This window comes from Drosophila virilis, chromosome 4 (genome assembly GCF_030788295.1).
Source record: "Drosophila virilis strain 15010-1051.87 chromosome 4, Dvir_AGI_RSII-ME, whole genome shotgun sequence".
Classification (NCBI taxonomy): Eukaryota; Metazoa; Arthropoda; class Insecta; order Diptera; family Drosophilidae; genus Drosophila; species Drosophila virilis.
In genome coordinates, this window is record NC_091546.1 from 23,204,799 (window position 1) to 23,222,816 (window position 18,018).

At 39.7% G+C, this 18,018-nt stretch overlaps 2 protein-coding genes across 3 annotated transcripts; one reads left to right on the plus strand and one right to left on the minus strand.

Moving 5' to 3' along the window:
- Nucleotides 1-647: 647 nt before the first annotated feature.
- On the minus strand, nucleotides 648-11,345 carry Ac3 (Adenylate cyclase 3). 2 transcript variants are annotated; one of them, XM_002051026.4, is made up of 18 exons: nucleotides 11,189-11,345; nucleotides 8,801-9,276; nucleotides 8,086-8,275; nucleotides 7,711-8,020; nucleotides 7,531-7,649; nucleotides 6,673-6,784; nucleotides 5,117-5,244; nucleotides 4,742-4,900; nucleotides 4,424-4,562; nucleotides 4,078-4,343; nucleotides 3,650-4,013; nucleotides 3,019-3,280; nucleotides 2,874-2,946; nucleotides 2,694-2,769; nucleotides 2,123-2,348; nucleotides 1,978-2,060; nucleotides 1,457-1,912; nucleotides 648-1,399 (listed from the first exon to the last, which is right to left on the minus strand). In XM_002051026.4, exons 2-18 carry the CDS (start codon nucleotides 9,114-9,116, stop codon nucleotides 1,172-1,174), a joined length of 3,507 nt encoding a protein of 1,168 aa, XP_002051062.1. In that variant the 5' UTR covers nucleotides 9,117-9,276; nucleotides 11,189-11,345; the 3' UTR covers nucleotides 648-1,171. The 2 variants fall into 2 exon arrangements, with proteins under 2 accessions (XP_002051062.1, XP_015028110.1); XM_015172624.3 differs by having other exon boundaries at nucleotides 8,801-9,279.
- Nucleotides 11,346-14,066: 2,721 nt separating this feature from the next.
- Df31 (Decondensation factor 31) lies at nucleotides 14,067-17,084 on the plus strand. The gene is made up of 3 exons (XM_032437653.2): nucleotides 14,067-14,369; nucleotides 16,004-16,368; nucleotides 16,480-17,084. The coding sequence occupies exons 1-3, from the start codon at nucleotides 14,344-14,346 to the stop codon at nucleotides 16,635-16,637; spliced, it is 549 nt and encodes a 182-aa protein (XP_032293544.1). The 5' UTR covers nucleotides 14,067-14,343; the 3' UTR covers nucleotides 16,638-17,084.
- Nucleotides 17,085-18,018: the final 934 nt, after the last annotated feature.

The window sequence follows — 18,018 nt, forward strand, 5'->3', positions numbered from 1 at the left end:
TGTCATGCTTTAAGCCATTATTAAGGGATTTTCGGGAAGGCTAACAAAATGTATGAATACTTATAAACTTAATACTTATAAACTGGAATTGATGTTAGATTTTGTATATATTGATGCTAATCTGTTTTTGTATTTGTTTTTATTTTTGTTGCTTTGCTATGTAAGTTCGTTTGTAGTTTGTATCTTTACTAATTCGTTGAAGTTCTCTAGTAAACACGCGACGTTCTAGATAAGCTAATGTGTATGTAGAACTATATATAAATATGCATATGTTTGTATTTATGTTTCTATGTTAACGTAAGAGAAGTCTATGTTCAGTTTTTGTAATATTCATGCCGATTTCGTCAAATCATTTGCCCTTCTTTGGTTGCCTACTATTGCTATATTAACTATACGATTATAATTATTTAGCATAAGTATAGTACATACATTTTAACTGTTTTTGGACTTGCTTGTGGGTTGCATTTTGTGTGGTGGGATACGGATTCTCAATTTAAATGTATTATTATGTAAATATCTCGACTTAGTCTACATATTTGCATAATGCATGTTTGCGTTTGTATTTGTTGTTAATTCATTTATAGTTAGGTTTAAGCGCATTTTGTATGCAAAATCTGTTCACATTGAGATTTACTTGTTTTGTTGACTTATTTTTTTTTTTTTTGTTGCGAAATTGATGCAAGTAGTATATATATGACTATTTTTAAATTCCTAAGATTAATTATAAATTGATGTTAAGATTCTTTGTTTTCAACTACACATCGACTAATGTTATTAAGCAAATAATTTGTTATGTTACAGTTGTTAATATAATTTAAATTGAATAACAATTTGTTTGAAACAAAACCGCTCACAATAATTCAAATACTTAGTTTAGTTATAAATTTTTAGGTACACAGTTTACAAACTTTTCAAAAGCAAATACCAGTTATAAATATACAACTAAAGAGTACGATTTTTCTTTAAATGTTTCCTTTTTTTTCCTTTTTTTTGGGTACTTCACATAGCAGAATATCACACGAATATAGGCAAACCAAATGTAGTAGTAGTAAGTATAACAGTAGTATAACAGTTAACTTTATGTTCACGCTCATGATCACACACATACACACTCACTCAAGCACACACACACGCACACACATCAATATGTCTCGTAGAAAATGCAATCGTTTTACTCCAACAACGATTGAGATTCGGCCAAGGTTCCATTGCCCAAACACGTTTCCGGATTGGTTTCCGTTGCTGCATCCTGTGCCTTGAGCTTTAGCAGCGGCGTCTTAATATCCGCCTCCAGCTCTGCGCTGCAGTCCAGACTAAGTGGCGCGGCCGCTGGCACTGCCTCCGGCTCATGCAGCTCTACGGCCGCCTTGGGCTCCGCTGCACTGCTCTCAGATTTGCCCTGCAGATGGCAGATGATTGTGGAAAGAGTATTTATAGAAGATCTTGGTGCACCCACCTGCAAATAGTAGGTCATCAGCTGACCCTTGCCCTTGACTGCCACCAGGCCGCGCTGCTGAAACGTATAACCGAATTGCTCCAGGATATTGCAGGTCTCCTCGGTTACCTGAATGGCGCCCGCTTTGCCGGTGCTCTCCATGCGCGAGGCCACATTCACCGTATTGCCCCAGATATCGTAGTGCGGCTTCCGAGCGCCAATCACACCAGCCGTAATGGGTCCATGATTGATGCCCATTTTAAGCACGAAATGATTGAACGACTGCTCGTTGATGCCGTGCAGCGCATGCTTGAGCTCCAGCGCAAACTCCACTAGCAGAGCCAGATGGGACCAGCGTTCGGTAATGGGAGCATCATTACGGAGATTTCGCTGCAAATTGATGCCACTGGCGGCCATGTAAGTCGAACCAATAGTCTTGATTTTAATGATGTCTTGAAACTGGGGCAGCTCCAGCAGCTGAATAATAAACGAGTTGACATCAATATAAAGTGGGATTATAAAGAACAAGAGTCCAGACTCACCGCGTCGAAATCAGAGATGACCTCATTCAGAAAACGCAGGCACTCCAGGCCCTGATTGTTAACTGTTTCCTCCGAGTAGAAATCTTTCAAGTATAATAAGCCTATTAAGCCTTATGATAACAAGGATATTCGAAATGTTGGCTACCTGAAAAGTTGGGCATGCTGGCGAACAGCACACCCACCTCGGCATAGCTTTGGGAGTAGAGATCATCATGGGAACGCTTGGCGTTCTTCATAAAGTGCTCGGCCACATGCACGGGCAGCACATTGTAGACCAAAGCCTCATTACGCTGACGCATATCGTTGGCGGTTTCCTTTTGCTCGGCCACCTCGGTTTTCCATTTGAATATAACACGATCCTCGTGGTCCATCTGGTTTGAAAATGAAGCAAGAATCAAATAGTTATATTAATATAGACATATAAATAATTAAAATATTTAGTTATTAAATGTCAATTAAAAAATTATGTGTCTATCGTTTGAGCCTTAATTAATTTGTAAACTGGGAACAGAACATTGGGTACAGAAAATTGTGAACAATGCTCTGGGAATAGACTGTTCCTAGTATGAAGAGTGGACGCTCTGGCCAGCCAGATATTTTATTGTTTAATGATAATTCAAGTTTATTTTTAAACCCTATTTAACATTTGGAAGGTGGAATTATCAGATTTTGAGTGTTCAGAAAATAGAGTATTATTTATAGTTAATTGTACTCACATGCCGGGCGAGAAAACTGAGAGACAATGCGGCGACCAGAAGCAGACCCGAGGCACAATAGCGTGTTGATATGAGCCTGAAAGTGCAATCAGTGAAAACAAATAGGTATAAGCATACAAATGAAAATATTGTCTATATAGCTTTAATTGTCTTCATACTCGCTGGCTCTTCTTAACTTACGGCTGATGTGCCAGATCGTCTTCCAGAGCGTACAAGTCCTGCATGATGCACACATTGAAATAGCAATGCAGAGCTGAAAGTATAGTTTACAGATTTCAAGCAAATCAATCACATGATTGCCATTATTTCTATGCGAAAAACTTACCCGCAATGGACAACAGCAGAAGAATCTTGGTTAAATGCGTGAGCTGAGCAATCACAGCAATTGCAATGAGTATGAGGACACTGAAGTTGCTCAAATAGGACGGATATAGGACACGTTCGGTGGGCACCGCCTCGCGCATTTGCTCCACAAACGATTCGGGCAGCAGGTGCTCGGCGGTGACAACCTCCTCCAAGCCGGCCGTGGCATTGAATTCGCTCTCGCTGACAATGTGCTCGGTGCGCACGAAGGTAACGAAGAAGAACTGCACCGGGAAAAAATAACAAATTGGAGTGCTCTAGTCGATAGTTGCCCGACTAGCAGATACCCTATACCCAGCCGATGCTTATAATATTGATATATTTTGAATGCTTAAATGAATGTTTAAATGTCTGTGAAAAAAAGGGAATCACATATTTATAAAGACGGACAATCATCGCCTAACGAACTGAACTTGTGCAAATCAAGAGTATATAAACATTTTAGATTTGGAGTTGCCTTTCTCTAACCGAAACACACACTTGCACAAACTGCAATATACCCTATTAAAAGCCAGCCATTTGCAATGGGTAGAGGGCATAAAAATCAATAAGGACTTGAGCAAGAGCATACACGAGTCGAACCGCATACTAACCATGTCGATGACATTGCTGAGGCCAATGGTAAGTGCTATAATTATGGCTGCCAGCTCGCGCACGAAGGTAATGTCATTGAAGCGCTTGCTCACATCCACAAAGAACTTGGGCAGCATGCCACTAAAGCTTTCCGCAATGCTTATGGCCACCAGCATGGCAATGGGCACCAGCGGTGCGGCAATGTTAATGAAATGCAGCGTGGAGCGCGGCAACACCAGATAGGAGTACAGCACATCGATGCACTGCACCAACAAAGCGGCCAGCAAGGGCAGCGAACTATACGGTTCCCGATAGACGGCATAGGCCTGCTCCAGCTGCAGATTCTTGAAGCGCAAGAAGATGTTCGTGTCCTTAGTCAGGTTTCTGTGTGTTGCAACGAATCAGTTTAATTGCCAATGAATATTAATTAGTTCATTTAGTTACTTACTCATGTCCATCTCGCGTTACGAGCTCATCTTTTAGACGCTGCTTAAAGTTCTCGAGCTTGATTTGTTCTTCCTCATCTTCAGCCGCTGTTGGGCTGTGTCCATTGAGTACAACACTCTGCGCCAATAGCTCCTCGTCATCCACTGTGGCATCATTGTCATCGTCGACATTTTCGTTGCTATCGTTGCTGCTGGCATTAGAATCCGGACTATGATTGCCATTTTCTGCTTTGGTTTCGTGGATTTTCTTGGCGCAAGGCGAGGCGAACTGAGGGTTTAAACAAGGATTAGCTTTGGACTTAATAAATCAGGTTAAGCTGGGCATGGAAAGCTTAGTCTGAGACTCACCGGCTTAACCACTTTGGTAATGAAATAGGTCTTCAGACCAGCAATGCGCAGCAACTCTTCGCGCTTCTCACCAAAGGCCGGTTCCACCTCGAACTCGCCATTGAGAAAGGCCAAAGTCTTGTCGGAAATATGCACGCGTCTGCATTAGAAAACTCGATTGAATTAATGCTTAACACAGAAAGGTGTCGATTATGCGTGTCACACCCGTAAATTTGCATATCGAAGTGACAAGAATAAATCATAACAACATGAGCGAACGCCCCTTGGTTGGCAGTTCTTGACTACATCAATTATGCATCAAGTTGGTATTGGACTCACCCGGCCTTGCCGCTGGATTCCATTTTATTAGCCAGCTCAACGTCCTTGGAGTAAACGTCAAACTGCCACTGACGCTGACCGAGTATGCCAGCCAGGACAGCACCCGTGTGTATGCCCACACGCATATCAACAGGTGAGTTTGCCTTCTGTTGCACATACCTGTAAAAAATGTATATATATATATATATATGCATAAATTGAATATAAAAACTATGCACAGTTCGCAGCGAATCCACAACGGACGACAGGAAGCAGGACGACGCGTGGTTAAGTGCAATTACATTTAATTGAACTAACGCTGATTTGACACCGCCTGTCGCCGCCCTCGTCGCCTGTCGCGAGTCCTGTGACTAGTTGTCCTGGCACTCTACTCACTTGATGGCCTTCACCATTGAAAGTCCCATGTGTACGCAGAGCACGGCATGATCCGGCCGCTCGTCGGGCGCTCCACTAATGCAATAATAGCAATCGCCGAGAATTTTAATGCGCAGCTGTTGGTACTTCTGTAAGGACATAAAGGTGTGTGACAAAGTGTGTGTGTGTGTGTGTGTGTGTGTGTGTGTCGATATTAGTTACATTGCCTATAACGAAACGAGCTAATCGAACCGTAAATGGACGTGGTTGTCTGCATACCGATAGAGTATGGCAACAATTGGTAAAATTAGCTTATTTATAAGGGGTTAAATCAATAAAATAAAGAGAATAGAATAGGCGGCTATAAAAGAGCTACAACTGTTGCAAAGATTGGGAATTGAAGTCAGAACAAATTAACAAACAGATATAAATAAATAAAAGCGAATTTCATATATGCTCAATTGTATTTTATACATTTTATGACTGTGCTTGAAAAATTATAATTGTTCACTTTACGTTAAAATTTTTATTAAAATTAATACATGGTCTTTCCGATCGGAATACACTTAACTTCTGTGATAAACGCATGGCTAAATTTCTTGATCGAGTTTTTGTTCATTCCAAAAAACAAGATTTAGCCTTATATTTATCAGCTTTTATAATTAAACTTTTTAAAGTGTCAATTCTGAAGGATTCCTTAAATTATACATTATAATGAAAAACTAATATTTCAAAATAATATATCTCTAAAATAAAATGTTGAAAAACTGCAAACTTTCACAATTTATCATTTGTAATATATGTTGAATACTTTATATGTAAATAGCCATTAAAATTAAAATTAATTCAAAACAAATCTCAGACAAAAAGCAATAGCACCTATACATATATATATATATATATATTTAGTACCTGTCAGACAGGCAATTAAAAACTTTTTAGCAGAAAGTTCTTCGAAATCAAAACCAAACTTGAATCCGGCCAAAGCAAATGAGCCGAATAACGCTGCAAAACCAATAAAAATAAATAAGAGTGAGGGAAATTCAGAACAGCCGCAACTCGATGGCAAGAAAAAAAAAACACATACACAGAGAAAAGTCGCCGACCCAAAACAACAAAAGAAGAAACGAAAAAAATAAAACACTGCACCAAATTAACTGAGCCTAAATTTAAAGGACCTTTCAGACAAACCCAAAAATCGCATGAAAACAAAAATCAACTCGACACATTTCACACGGCTGACTGAGCCTCAACCCCGCCCACGCCCATCAAACAAAAAATAAAAACAAAAATTAAGTATGCTGCGGCCAAAAAAGAAAATGAAGATGAATAGCAAGTGGAGGAATTCAAATTAAAGTTCGAAATGCGCAATTGAAGGAAACGAAGGAAAAACAGGAAAACTTCTTCGTTGCTTATCTCCAACATCATAATCAACATTATTTCGGGAGATTATTACGGGAAGAGGCAGGTGAAAAAACACACAGAAAGCAAGGTGAAAGAACGAACAAAAAAAAAAAACAAACAAAAAAGAGAAGAGCAAAAAGCAAGCTGAACAAAACAAATGTTTTTCACTTTACCTCGGCGAGCCTGTCGAAGCGTGCGAAGAGCTCGTTTAGCATTTTTACCAGATCCTGGGCGCTATACGTCGAGGAGATGGCGGTAAACCCAACAATATCCGCATACAGTATGCTTATATATATATATTTTTGATGGGTGCGAAAAAGAATATAACGATTAAACTGCTTGCTAGGGCTCGCTTGTTTCTAATAAATTATGTCGCCTTCCTATTAAACATTTGCCATGAAACTCTTAAGGGTAACAAGGAATTTTTTGCATATATCTTGAAATACCTAAAATATCCGAAAATCTCAACGCACTCGTTAAGCAAACGGTTGACACTTTTATAAGCATTTCAGTTAATAGCAGTTCTAAGAGAAATACTTAATGGCGATAATAAGTTGATTTAGGTGTTGTAAGAGTCAAACCCCATGAATGTTTATGGTTAAGATCTTAACGAGTAGCGAGTGTGGAAAGCAAAGTTTGAGCTTAAAAGCGAATAAACTTGACTTATGCATGTCAGAGATGAAGCTTGACACGAGCTACGATTATAAAAAGTTGAGAGCACAAAAGCTTGACTTGAGCTTAAAAATGGCGAATTTATTACTGAGTATCCTATACAACGAGTAGGTATAAGCTCAATAACGAGTAACGAGTAACGAGTAGGACATGTCCGATTTTGACTAAGAAAAAGTAACGAGTAATGAGTAATATTTACGAATATTCTTTAAGCCCTTTAACGAGTGACAAGTATATCTGGTCAAAGCTTTTCAACTGCTTAAAATCTGACGTGAGACATTCAAAGTCCTAGTCTTATAACAAGAAGAGTTTTTAATACATTATCTTGACCTGAACTAGACATTCGTTAATCAATTTACCTGACATTCTCGTGCCGACTCATGTAAATCTTTTTAAAAGCCTCCGAGCTGGATGAGCCCAAGTCCTCGCGCATCTTAATGGCCACATGCTTGGGCAGCACAGATAGTAGCAAGCGTTCCTTTGTAAAATAAAAACATATATTTTAATTACAGCTCACAAAAGAGTTGGTGCCTACACACCTGCTCCGCCGACTGCTCCTCGATGACCATCTTAACCTCCAGACTCTTTTTGGCCTCCAAAAAGGCGCGCTTCTGCTTGGCCTCGCCCATGAAGTAATACAATAGACCAATTAAAGCTGCGGTGGCTATTAAAACCGCATTAGCCGCCGCCTGATCTGAGATTAACGGATCCGGCCGTGAAAAGCCTACGGGCAGACTCAGGCAATTGAAATACGTGCAAAAGCCAACGACTAGGCCCAGAAAAATCAGCGGCAACGGCAGCGTCACATATATCAGGAAGTTTAATAGTATGGCCCAGCCGAGCACGTCTCTACAAATTGCAAAAATTAAGGATTATTAGAAATCGCCAAAAATCAACTAAAGAGCTGCATTTACCGCGGCGAGAAGCTGGCCTGCAGCATCACGTAGGCGGCAAAATGCAGCATCGAGAGAAGCCACAAGGCGCGCGGAACAATCGTCAACAGCGGCTGACGGAAGCGTCTAAAGGCCGGCTGCTCCGAACGGCGTCCAATGTGCAGGAGGGCCCCCAGCGTCATGTAGGCCTTGAACACGCAACAGTTGACCACTAAAGTTGAGAAATTTTGGCACAATTCAATTAAAACAAATAAGTTTAAAGGTTTGTAGTTGAGATGTGGCCGCTTTCGACTAACGAAGTCGAATTAGAACCTTTTAATCGACCTATAAAATAATTCACAAGTTTCTCTATTGAGGTTTACTGATGACATGATCAAAGAAAGTCCAAAGGACAACCCAAAAATCATGAAGATTTCCTTGTAAGAATCTCTTTATAAATCGATTAAATAAATAAAGATGATGACATGATCAAAGGAAGTCCAAAGGAAAACCCAAAAATCATAAAGATTTCCTTGTAAGAATCTCTTTATAAATCGATTAAATAAATAAAGAATCGAGAAAAAAATTCTTTTAGGGCCTCTTTAAATTGATGAAGTACATATATTTTTTGGGAATCTTGGATAATATAGTATATATATATATAGAGGATTATCAAATCGTATTGCAATATAACATGGCTTTACAGCTTAACAATTCTCGAAGCTTATGAGGACTGGGTATATGCAGAAACACTCACCCCTTGTTGTTAATGCCTGCTCCCAGGGTATGAAAATGGTCCAGAGATTAAAGAGAACGGCCGCGAATAGAAACCACTTGAGGCCGCTGCGTCGCTGCTTGATGGAATAATTGTGATAGAGTTCGTTGAGTACGTGCTGCGGCAGGATGACAACGCCGCCGCCCGTGATGCCCACACCGCCCGCAACCACATCGCCCTCGTTGGGTGGCCGACGGCGCGGTGGGGTCCTTAGGCGTTTGGCTTTGCTCGGCGTGGATGCGGCCGTTGTCTGGCCATTCTCGAGATTGGCAGCTGCTGTCGCCTTCTCTTCCGGCATGTTGCGAGGTCTTGCAGTTGCCAAGTTATTCGTTGATCGGCGCTTTTGGGGTTTTATAAATGGAGTCTGGTCATTTCCGTTTTGCCTGTTATCTTTACTTATTTATGATACGATGCAGGCGAACGTTGGGGTGGGGGTGGGGCTGGGCGAACTTCTGGAGCTGCTGAGACGCGTTGGCAAATGGAATAATATAAAACATAAACTCAAATACGAAACTTTTACACAAAACACAAACGTTAACGGTAAATTTGAGGCTTAACATTGCCGTTTCTCTCTCTCCCTCCCTCCCTCTCCCTCTCGCTCTGCCACTGCCACTGCCTCTCACTCTGTCTAAATATAAATGTATGTGTGAGCGTCAAGGCGGAAGCGTCCTTGTACGGGAGCCATGAGCGTGGCCCTGTGTGCGACTACCGCAATATGTGTGAGTGTGTATATGTGTGTGTGTGTGTGTGTGTGTGTGTGTGTGTGTGTGTGCGCCTGCCTTAAGCAAAACGCCGTGTTACAGTGGGCAAGCAGCAATTAATTTGCTTTACTTTATTAAATTTGTTATATTCCAAGAATATTTATTTTAGCTATATTAGCAACTTTGGTTTTGTGGACTGTTATTTATGTATTTGTTATAATAATATAAGTTAAAAATTATCTATGCAAAAGTATTGGATTATGAAGTGCTCAAGGATTCTGATATCTTGAACCATTTTTATTGCTTAAACAATATTTTTAACAATTTATTCGTTACTTTTTTATTGCCTACACTAATTATACTCTATACTGCAGGGGGGAAATATAAATTGCTTAAGTCAACTATTCTACTACTATTTATTAGTATATATATCATTCGGTATCAAGTGAAATACCCACACTGATAAGAAACATAAATTGTATTTATATTGATTTTATTTACTATCATGTGAACGAAAATCTCATTTTAAAACCCTCTAAAGACTACTATTTGACTATTTTTATTCAATTTATGCGCATTTCTACTTTATCTAATCTTGTTAACAAAACCTGAATGAAATTATCAGCACACTATAATATAATACAAAACTAATATGGGTTCATAATTTTTTAGTATCAAATCAATTGCAGTCTGGCTAAAAGTACGCTTAAGGGAAGTTCTTTGTGAATGCTGGTATTATCTCATCAGAAGATAAGATAGAAAAACTTGAAAGTATTTTGTGACAAACGCAGAGATATTAAAGCTAAGTAATTTTTATTATTAGAGCTATGCTGGTATTTATTTATTTTTTTATAAATGCAATGTTATCAACAATGCCAGACGCAAATGTGCCAAATAGAAGTTTGCTTTACGGCTCTTCAAACTTATTTGGGGGTTTTCAATTTTAGGCCGAATGTAAATTGAGTTATCAAATTTTCAGCATAGCGCTTAATATCCGTTTGCATAAATTATGACAACTTTTACGCACGCACACACCACAGTGTTACATGGCGCACTCCCTTTCTCGCTCACACACGCCCAGTGCGTCTCACTTTGCCACATTGTAGAGCCCTCTCTCTCTCTCTCTGTCTCTGTCTCTCTCTTTACTGCTACCTGGCTGGGTTGGTGTTTCCTCTTCAGTTGGCTGTCGTATCCTTATTGCCGAATTCGTTGCTTCTTTTCTTGGCATACAAAAATCCTTTACTTCTGGCTATGCTCACGTATATACATATGCATATACATGTATCTCTGTATGTATGTGTGTGTGTGTGTGTGTTTATCTATGTGTGTTTAAGGCTGATTTGCTCAAGGTTCGTTTTAATGCGTTGTGATTTCGTTTGTGTTTGTGTGCGTGTGCGCGCGTGTGTGTGTTTGTGTGTGTGTGTGTGTGTACACACTTTATGCATTCACAAGCAATTTGGCATCTAATTTTCATTTAAATAAACAACAGCTCGCGCATAAAACTAGGCAGCAGATTTGAAGTTTTTTTTTTGTTTGATTTTTTTTTTTTTACGGAGGCTGCGATAACGCTTAAGCGTGTACAGAAAAGTCGCCCGCACAGCTGCCAAATTGTTCACTTTTCACTCGAATGGAATGGATTATGGCACACGCTCTAATTTAAATTATTAACCTCTTTTGCAAACAGCTTCGATGTGGTTTTTGTATTATTATTTTCCTTTTTTTTTTTTTTAACTGCTGCTGTGGCTGCTGCTGCGGACCTATTTTAGTGAGAAGCGTCGCGCGAGCCAATTGCTGCGAGCTAAACTAAGACGCACGATAAACTTGACTGATTGTTAAGTGAAAATTTTTGACAGTCAACAGCCCAAGAGCTCAACAGCAGCAGCAGCAAGGACTTTTCAAAAGCACCCATCTCTCCCTCTCTCTCTCTCTCTCGCTCTTCTACGCTTCCTCACGCGCTCAGAGCGAGCTTTTCGACTGAAGCTCTGTGAGCGCATGTCTGCGAGAGCGCATGCAACTGATAACGGTACAGCTGTGCAGCTTGATAACGCAATGTGCAACTGCTGTTAATGCGTGTGTGCATGTGTGTGTGTGTGTGTGTGTTAATGTACCTCACACTCGCACTTGAGCCTGATTACTCAAATTGCCGCAGGCTCATAAAATTAATTATTAAGAAATGTTACTAAAATGGCTATCAACAGCAACTGCAGCAGCGACGCCAGCTGCGCCGTCGACGCTGTCGGCTACAAAAAAAAAAAACAGCACCTGGCCTTGGGCGCGCTACAGGATGCAGCTGCGGCTTCGTGTGCGAGAGTTGAAAATGTAATGCATCTTAAAGGGAAAATATGTTCAGCTGCATAGTTTGCAGATGATACAAAATTAGCTATGCCAAGCCCAAATGCCTCACAGAAGCGCGGCTCAAAACTAAAACATATACTAAATATAATATTTAAAAGAGTTTTGAATAGTTTGAATTGATTGCCTTTTGCAAGGATTCAATGGAAGTATAATTTTTACTAGCAGCAAGACAGTTGCAGCTAAATGAAAATAAATCCTTTTCGATGTATAGCCCAATTCTATGAATATTTATTTTTAGATTATTCTGCCTGATTCTACTCTAAAGTCATTTCAGCTTTAAATAAGGATTTCCCTAAATATATGTTTTTTTAATCTAAATCAACTTCAAATAAGTTCTGAGAGGAGATAAGAAAACCTATTTCGATGTTTACTCAAATCTGGCATTGAAGAAGTTCTGTAGATATATTCACTTTTTCTTGGGTTCTAAGTTCTTAAGAGTTTTGGAGCATTTACTAAGGATCTTCCATTTATAAGTATCTAAGCATATCTATGAATATTTTTAAACTCTGAATCAAAAGCAGAAATCGCAAACTTAATCACATATTGTTAACATTAGCATAATAATATTAAGCTAGCTAGCATATTGCTCAATTATCTGTGTATGTGTGTGTGTGTGTTTGTGTGTGATGTCACAGGCTAAACCCATACGTGGTACATTGCAGCTGGAAAAACCTTGTGAAACGCGCGCACAACAACAATAAACTCGGAACCAGGTAATAAAATGGACAAACAGCCGGCTGTCCCGGGCTGCTGAGCTGCTGTTATCCTGAACAATATTAATCCAGGACGCGCACAATGGCACGTGATGCTGCCTAATCCATCTGTCTCGGCGTCGCCTTTTACCTGCCTGCCTGGGCTGGCTGCTGGGCCAGAAATTTGTAATTTCCCATTTTGTGCGTGTCTTTTCAAATTAGAGCTGAGACTACAACAAAAATTCGAGCATTAATTTGATTGATTGCTGTACATTTGTATTTATCTGGGCAACTGTTGGCGGGCAAAACGAGTTTATGTCACACTGAATGAACGGTACTATTTAATGCTACTATCGATACTTTTAAGCTATTGGTTATCTATGTAAATAACATAACTAATCAGGATTAGGGTAGCCAAGTTCAAAGTTAATTTGTTACTTGTTTGCATTAATGCTAAAAGAGTTACGTTACGATAGTTTCTCCACAATTCATCGAATGATTTAATGTACTGTACCGAAATATTAATCCTAATGAAAATGACATAGTTGAACGTTTCCTTATAAACTACTTTCTTTTCAAATATAAAGATTTTGTCGCACAAATGCATACACTCGCTTGTATTCAGGGGAGGCTTAGCTCAGGCAGCTGGCACGAGTCTGGTTTTGAGTTAAGAGCAGATGTTTGTGTAAGCAGCATGTGTAAAAATAAAAAATGCATTCATTGAAGAAATACTACTGCGCCCAATTTATTTTAAGTATATAACAGCATTTTTTGAGTCAATACCTGTGCAAAAAGCTTAGACATAATTTAAACAAAGCTCTGCCGCCTTCTGTGAACCTTTTCGTTGTCATGCAAAATGACTTTGTCGTGCCGCTGCTCGAATTTTTCATTAAGAAAAATGGTTTAATTAAATAAACTTAAGCACAAAGCTGATCGGAACAGAGTTCTTTGAGCAATCTGTTAAGAAAAATTCTTTAAAGATTCTCTAAATATTTAAATAAAACGATGCATTGAATAGCCACAGCATAATACATCATAACATTGTATGTTATCGATATATATGTTTTGCTGCTCCACTAAAAGCTGAAACTATTCTTTTTCACTCTAACCTACAGCGTTCTTGAAAATGCTATCGCATTCGCACTGTTCACCACTTTGTATATTAGTGTTGCAATGCCATTGTCCCAAATAACAGTGCCATTTTGAGTATAACATAATACTTTTTGTACATTTTAATTTAATCGCATCGCTATATGTTGGAACAAATAATACAGTTTTAACCAGTTAAAGTGACAATTATTAAAGTTTGTATGCATAATGTTTATTTATCAAGCGATTGTATATAAATAATATACCTTATTTGAATATTACATTGCCAGCAGGCATTATTTGGAAAATATAACCGTGCGTTAAATATATCGATATCGGCGTTGTGGTTCTGCCGGCCATCGAAACAATATCAATATACCCAGTGTATATAAAGTTACCTCAGCTTCTGTCTCTGTCTCATTCGGCGTTTTTCTGCGTGACTGTGTGGACGTTATTCTTGAACGGCAACCAAAAAACTCAGCAGGCATTCAACTTTGTAAGCAGAGATACCTGAAAAAGTGGTCAAGCAAGAGCAATTTGCACTAATTTATAAAATTTGCAAATCTTTTCGAAACGTGCTTGGTTTTAAATATTTAAAAGTCGTGTTTACGTACGCGTGCTATTTGCAAAATCAAAAACTAAACTCTTTTTCGCGCTTCTCTTTGAAAGTAATTCTTTAAAAGTTAAAATGGCTGATGTGGCTGAGAAAAAGAAGTGAGTAATATTATTTGAATTTGTGTGTAATGTGTGTGCCTTAGTCTATATTGCATGTGTGCGTTGAATTTGTTCAAACAATATATATAGCGGCTATTGCGGCTAATTTCGCAAGTGGTGTACATCATTTTCTTCAGTTTGGAAAAAATTTCTTTTTGAATTTTGTGTCTATCTACGTAAAATGCTTGAACAATTTATAGAGTTGTCTCGCTCACGCCAAAGCGGCCCAGATGTGCGCGCAAAAAACGACGCCGTTGAATTTGGCGCGGCGTCATAACGCTCTCTCGCTCACACTCCGGCCGGCAAACAGCAACGACAGCGGCGGCGACTTCGTCAGCACGCTTGTGTTGTTGGACATGTTCGTCGGTGGCGGCTGGTGAAGGCAAAGAAGTAATATATTGAGCGTACGCGTGTGTGTGTGTGCATGTTTTGTGTGCAAAGCGGAGTGCGCAAATAAGTATGCATGTATGTATGTATGCACAAGCGTGTGAGCGCTGCATCTGTGTGTAGCATTTAAGTTGCCGCTCTTTTATATATATATATATTTTTTTTATTCCGTGCCGTTTGAGTTTCAGCTGTCGTTTTGTCTGTGTCTCGCCTGTTTGCTTTTGCTGTCGTCTGGCCCTGGCCATTAATTTTTGTCAGGTTTCGTCTTTTGCGCATTTTTCGTTTAAAGCTTAAAGCTTGGCATTATTGGCCGCTTGACTTTTTACGCTCTTCTTTTTTATTTTTTTTGTGCTAATGAGCTGCTCAAATCAAATGTTTCCAAGTATTTTGTCATTGCTTAAAATAATCGCAGCGCCGGTTTGCCGCATTGTCTGAGTTTCGTTGTGTGCGTTTTCTTTTAACTGCTCTTGCGTCGCAGTTAAAGATAACCGTTAAAAACGTTTTGTCTGTGTTGTCTTAGGTTGTGATTATGGGTTGAGGGAGGGGTGTCGGCGTTAGTACTGTCGCATAGTGGGTGTTTATGTGAGCATGTATAGTTTTGACCGTTATTTTTGCCCTGCATTGCAATTCTCTGTGAGCGTTTACCCTCTCGCTCTCTGTAATGCTGTTTCGCTTCTGTACGTGACGCGCGCGCATTGTGGCACGCAAATAGTGTTTGCGAGACAGGGATGCATGTAGTGTTGGAAACATAAAAAACCAGTTTTATTTTGTTCGTACGTTGTATTTCAAACAAGTCGCGCTTCTTTTTTGCATGCTTTGCCGTTCCTCTGCGCTCTTTACTTTTTGTGCTATGTACACCTATTTCCCACTGTGTATAAAGGAAAAAGCACAATTTTTATATGGAAGCGCATGCCGCTCACCTTTTCTTATATATATATATTTTTTGTTGTTCGTTTCTTTTTGCGTCGCAGTTTCCATGAGTTGTTGCTCCCATTTATCATTTGCGTCGGCAGATGCTTTTAACATGTATGCGAGTGTATGTGTGTGTGTGTGTATGTGTGTATGTATATGCTTCTACTGGGGGTGGTTGTAACTAACGCGGAAGCAACGCCGGCTGCGTCGTTCACCGCTTTTGCCGGTCTTTTGTGTGCTTGAGTTTTTTCCGTGTGTCACGAAATTGCGAAATATGTTGGTTAGACATTTGCGTTTGGTTCAAATTTGTAATTGGTTTGTTTTTCATATCACAGCGAGACCCCTGTGGTCGAGAAAGTTGCTGCTGAGGAGGTTGATGCTGTAAAGAAGGATGCCGTTGTTGCCGACGAAGCAGCGGCTGAGACACCGACCACCACAGAGAACGGTGCCGGCGAGGAGTCCAGCAGCAGCGCCGATGGCGCCAAGGAAAACGGTGCTGATGCGAGCGCCGAAGCTGCACCCGCTGCCGATGCCGTCGATGGTGAGAAAAAGACCGAAGCACCAGCAGCAGCAGCCGCCGATGAGAAGAAGAAGGATGATGAGGCAGAGGAGAAAACAGCTGAGGCCAAGCCAAGCAGCGAGGCAGCAGCTGTTGAGAATGGCGCCGATGATGCAGAGGCAGCCAACGGTGATTCAAAAGGTGAGCTAAACCAGACTGCCTCCCCCCCCTCCCCTCCCCTCCCTCCCTCGCTGGCAACAAACCATACAATTTTACAGTTAACTAACTTTCGACTCTCTTTGAATCCTTTAGAAGCGCCCGCCGCTGAAGCTGTGAAGCGAAAGGTCGACGAGGCCGCCGCCAAAGCCGATGAGGTCGTTGCCACGCCGGAGAAGAAGGCGAAGCTGGACGAGGCCAGCACAAAGGATGAAGTTCAAAACGGTGCCGAAGCCAGCGAGGTGGCTGCCTAAAGTAGCAAACCGCATCGCATCGCATCGCCCGCTCAGCAGCAGCACAGTACTACATATAAATTTACTAACACAAAAAAATCACACACACACACAAACACACAAAATGCGTTCACACACATATACGCGCGCACACACACACACACTGGCAGCACATGAGAGTACACTAGTGACCGAGCGTGTGAGTGTGTATGTGTGCGTGTGTGTGCTGGCGCTTCTCTAACAACAATCCTGTAAAGGGAGCGTAGTCTTAAAATGTACCGATTCTCTCTGACTTTACTAACAAAAAGCAACAAACACAAGAAAAAAAAATCCATTATCATTTAAAATTTACTTAAACAAAACAAAACTTAACTTTAAAGAAAAAAGTATATATATATATAAAAACAAAAAAGAAACAATTAAGATGCGTTTTTTAAGCAGAAAACAAACAAGCAAAAAAAAAAAGAACACGAGTTGTAAACAAGAAAAGCATCAAATTTAATAATTATATGTAATAAAAACTCAAAATGAACGATACAAACAACAACTTGTCTTGTAAAAGTAAACGAAAACAAATTTAAAATTACGCATTTGTCATTTTTAAGATAATTTCTTTTTTAATTTTATGTATGATCCTATATTATATATGAATATTTATATTAAAAGCAAAAAAAGCTCTATGTTTAAAACTCGAAAGCAAATCCTAGAACAACAGCAACAACAACACGTAAAAAACACGAAAGCTGCCCACTTCCAGCCCCCTCCCCCTTTGAGTAATAATTGAGAAACCATATAAAGAAATGCGATTATATATATAAACATAACTTGTATATCAAATTTTTTTATATAGCAATCAAATCAACAACAGCGCCAACTCGCCAAACTTAAGGAAATGTAATAATGTATTTGAAAAATTTAAATAATGTACAATCATTTTTGTTCTCTCTCTCTCGCTCTCTTCTAATTGTATACGTATATACTTACCTTAACTTGGCTAAGTCTTAAACTGAACGTTTTTATTCCACAATTTAATTTGCATTTAAAGAGCTCAATTTTGTGTGGAGCGTTGTATGTGTATTGGTGGTTTGTTATTTACATAGTTTCCCAACACTACTTCCACTACCATTAACAGACAACTATTTCGCTCTCTCCCTCTCTCGCTCTCTTCAAACATGAACAATAGTTTTGTAAGCCAGAGGCGGCAGAGCAGCAAAAATAACAAGAACAACAACAATCAGACCAAACCATAGGCAATAACGCTTGCAAAAAAGAAAATAAAATAAAAGGTGACGCAGAATACATAATTAAAATTAGAGCAGAGCATGTAAAAATGGCAAAATTGAAAAACTTCAAAAGTAACCAGCGAGCGCATTCAGTCAAGTAACAAGAAAATGGCTAACAA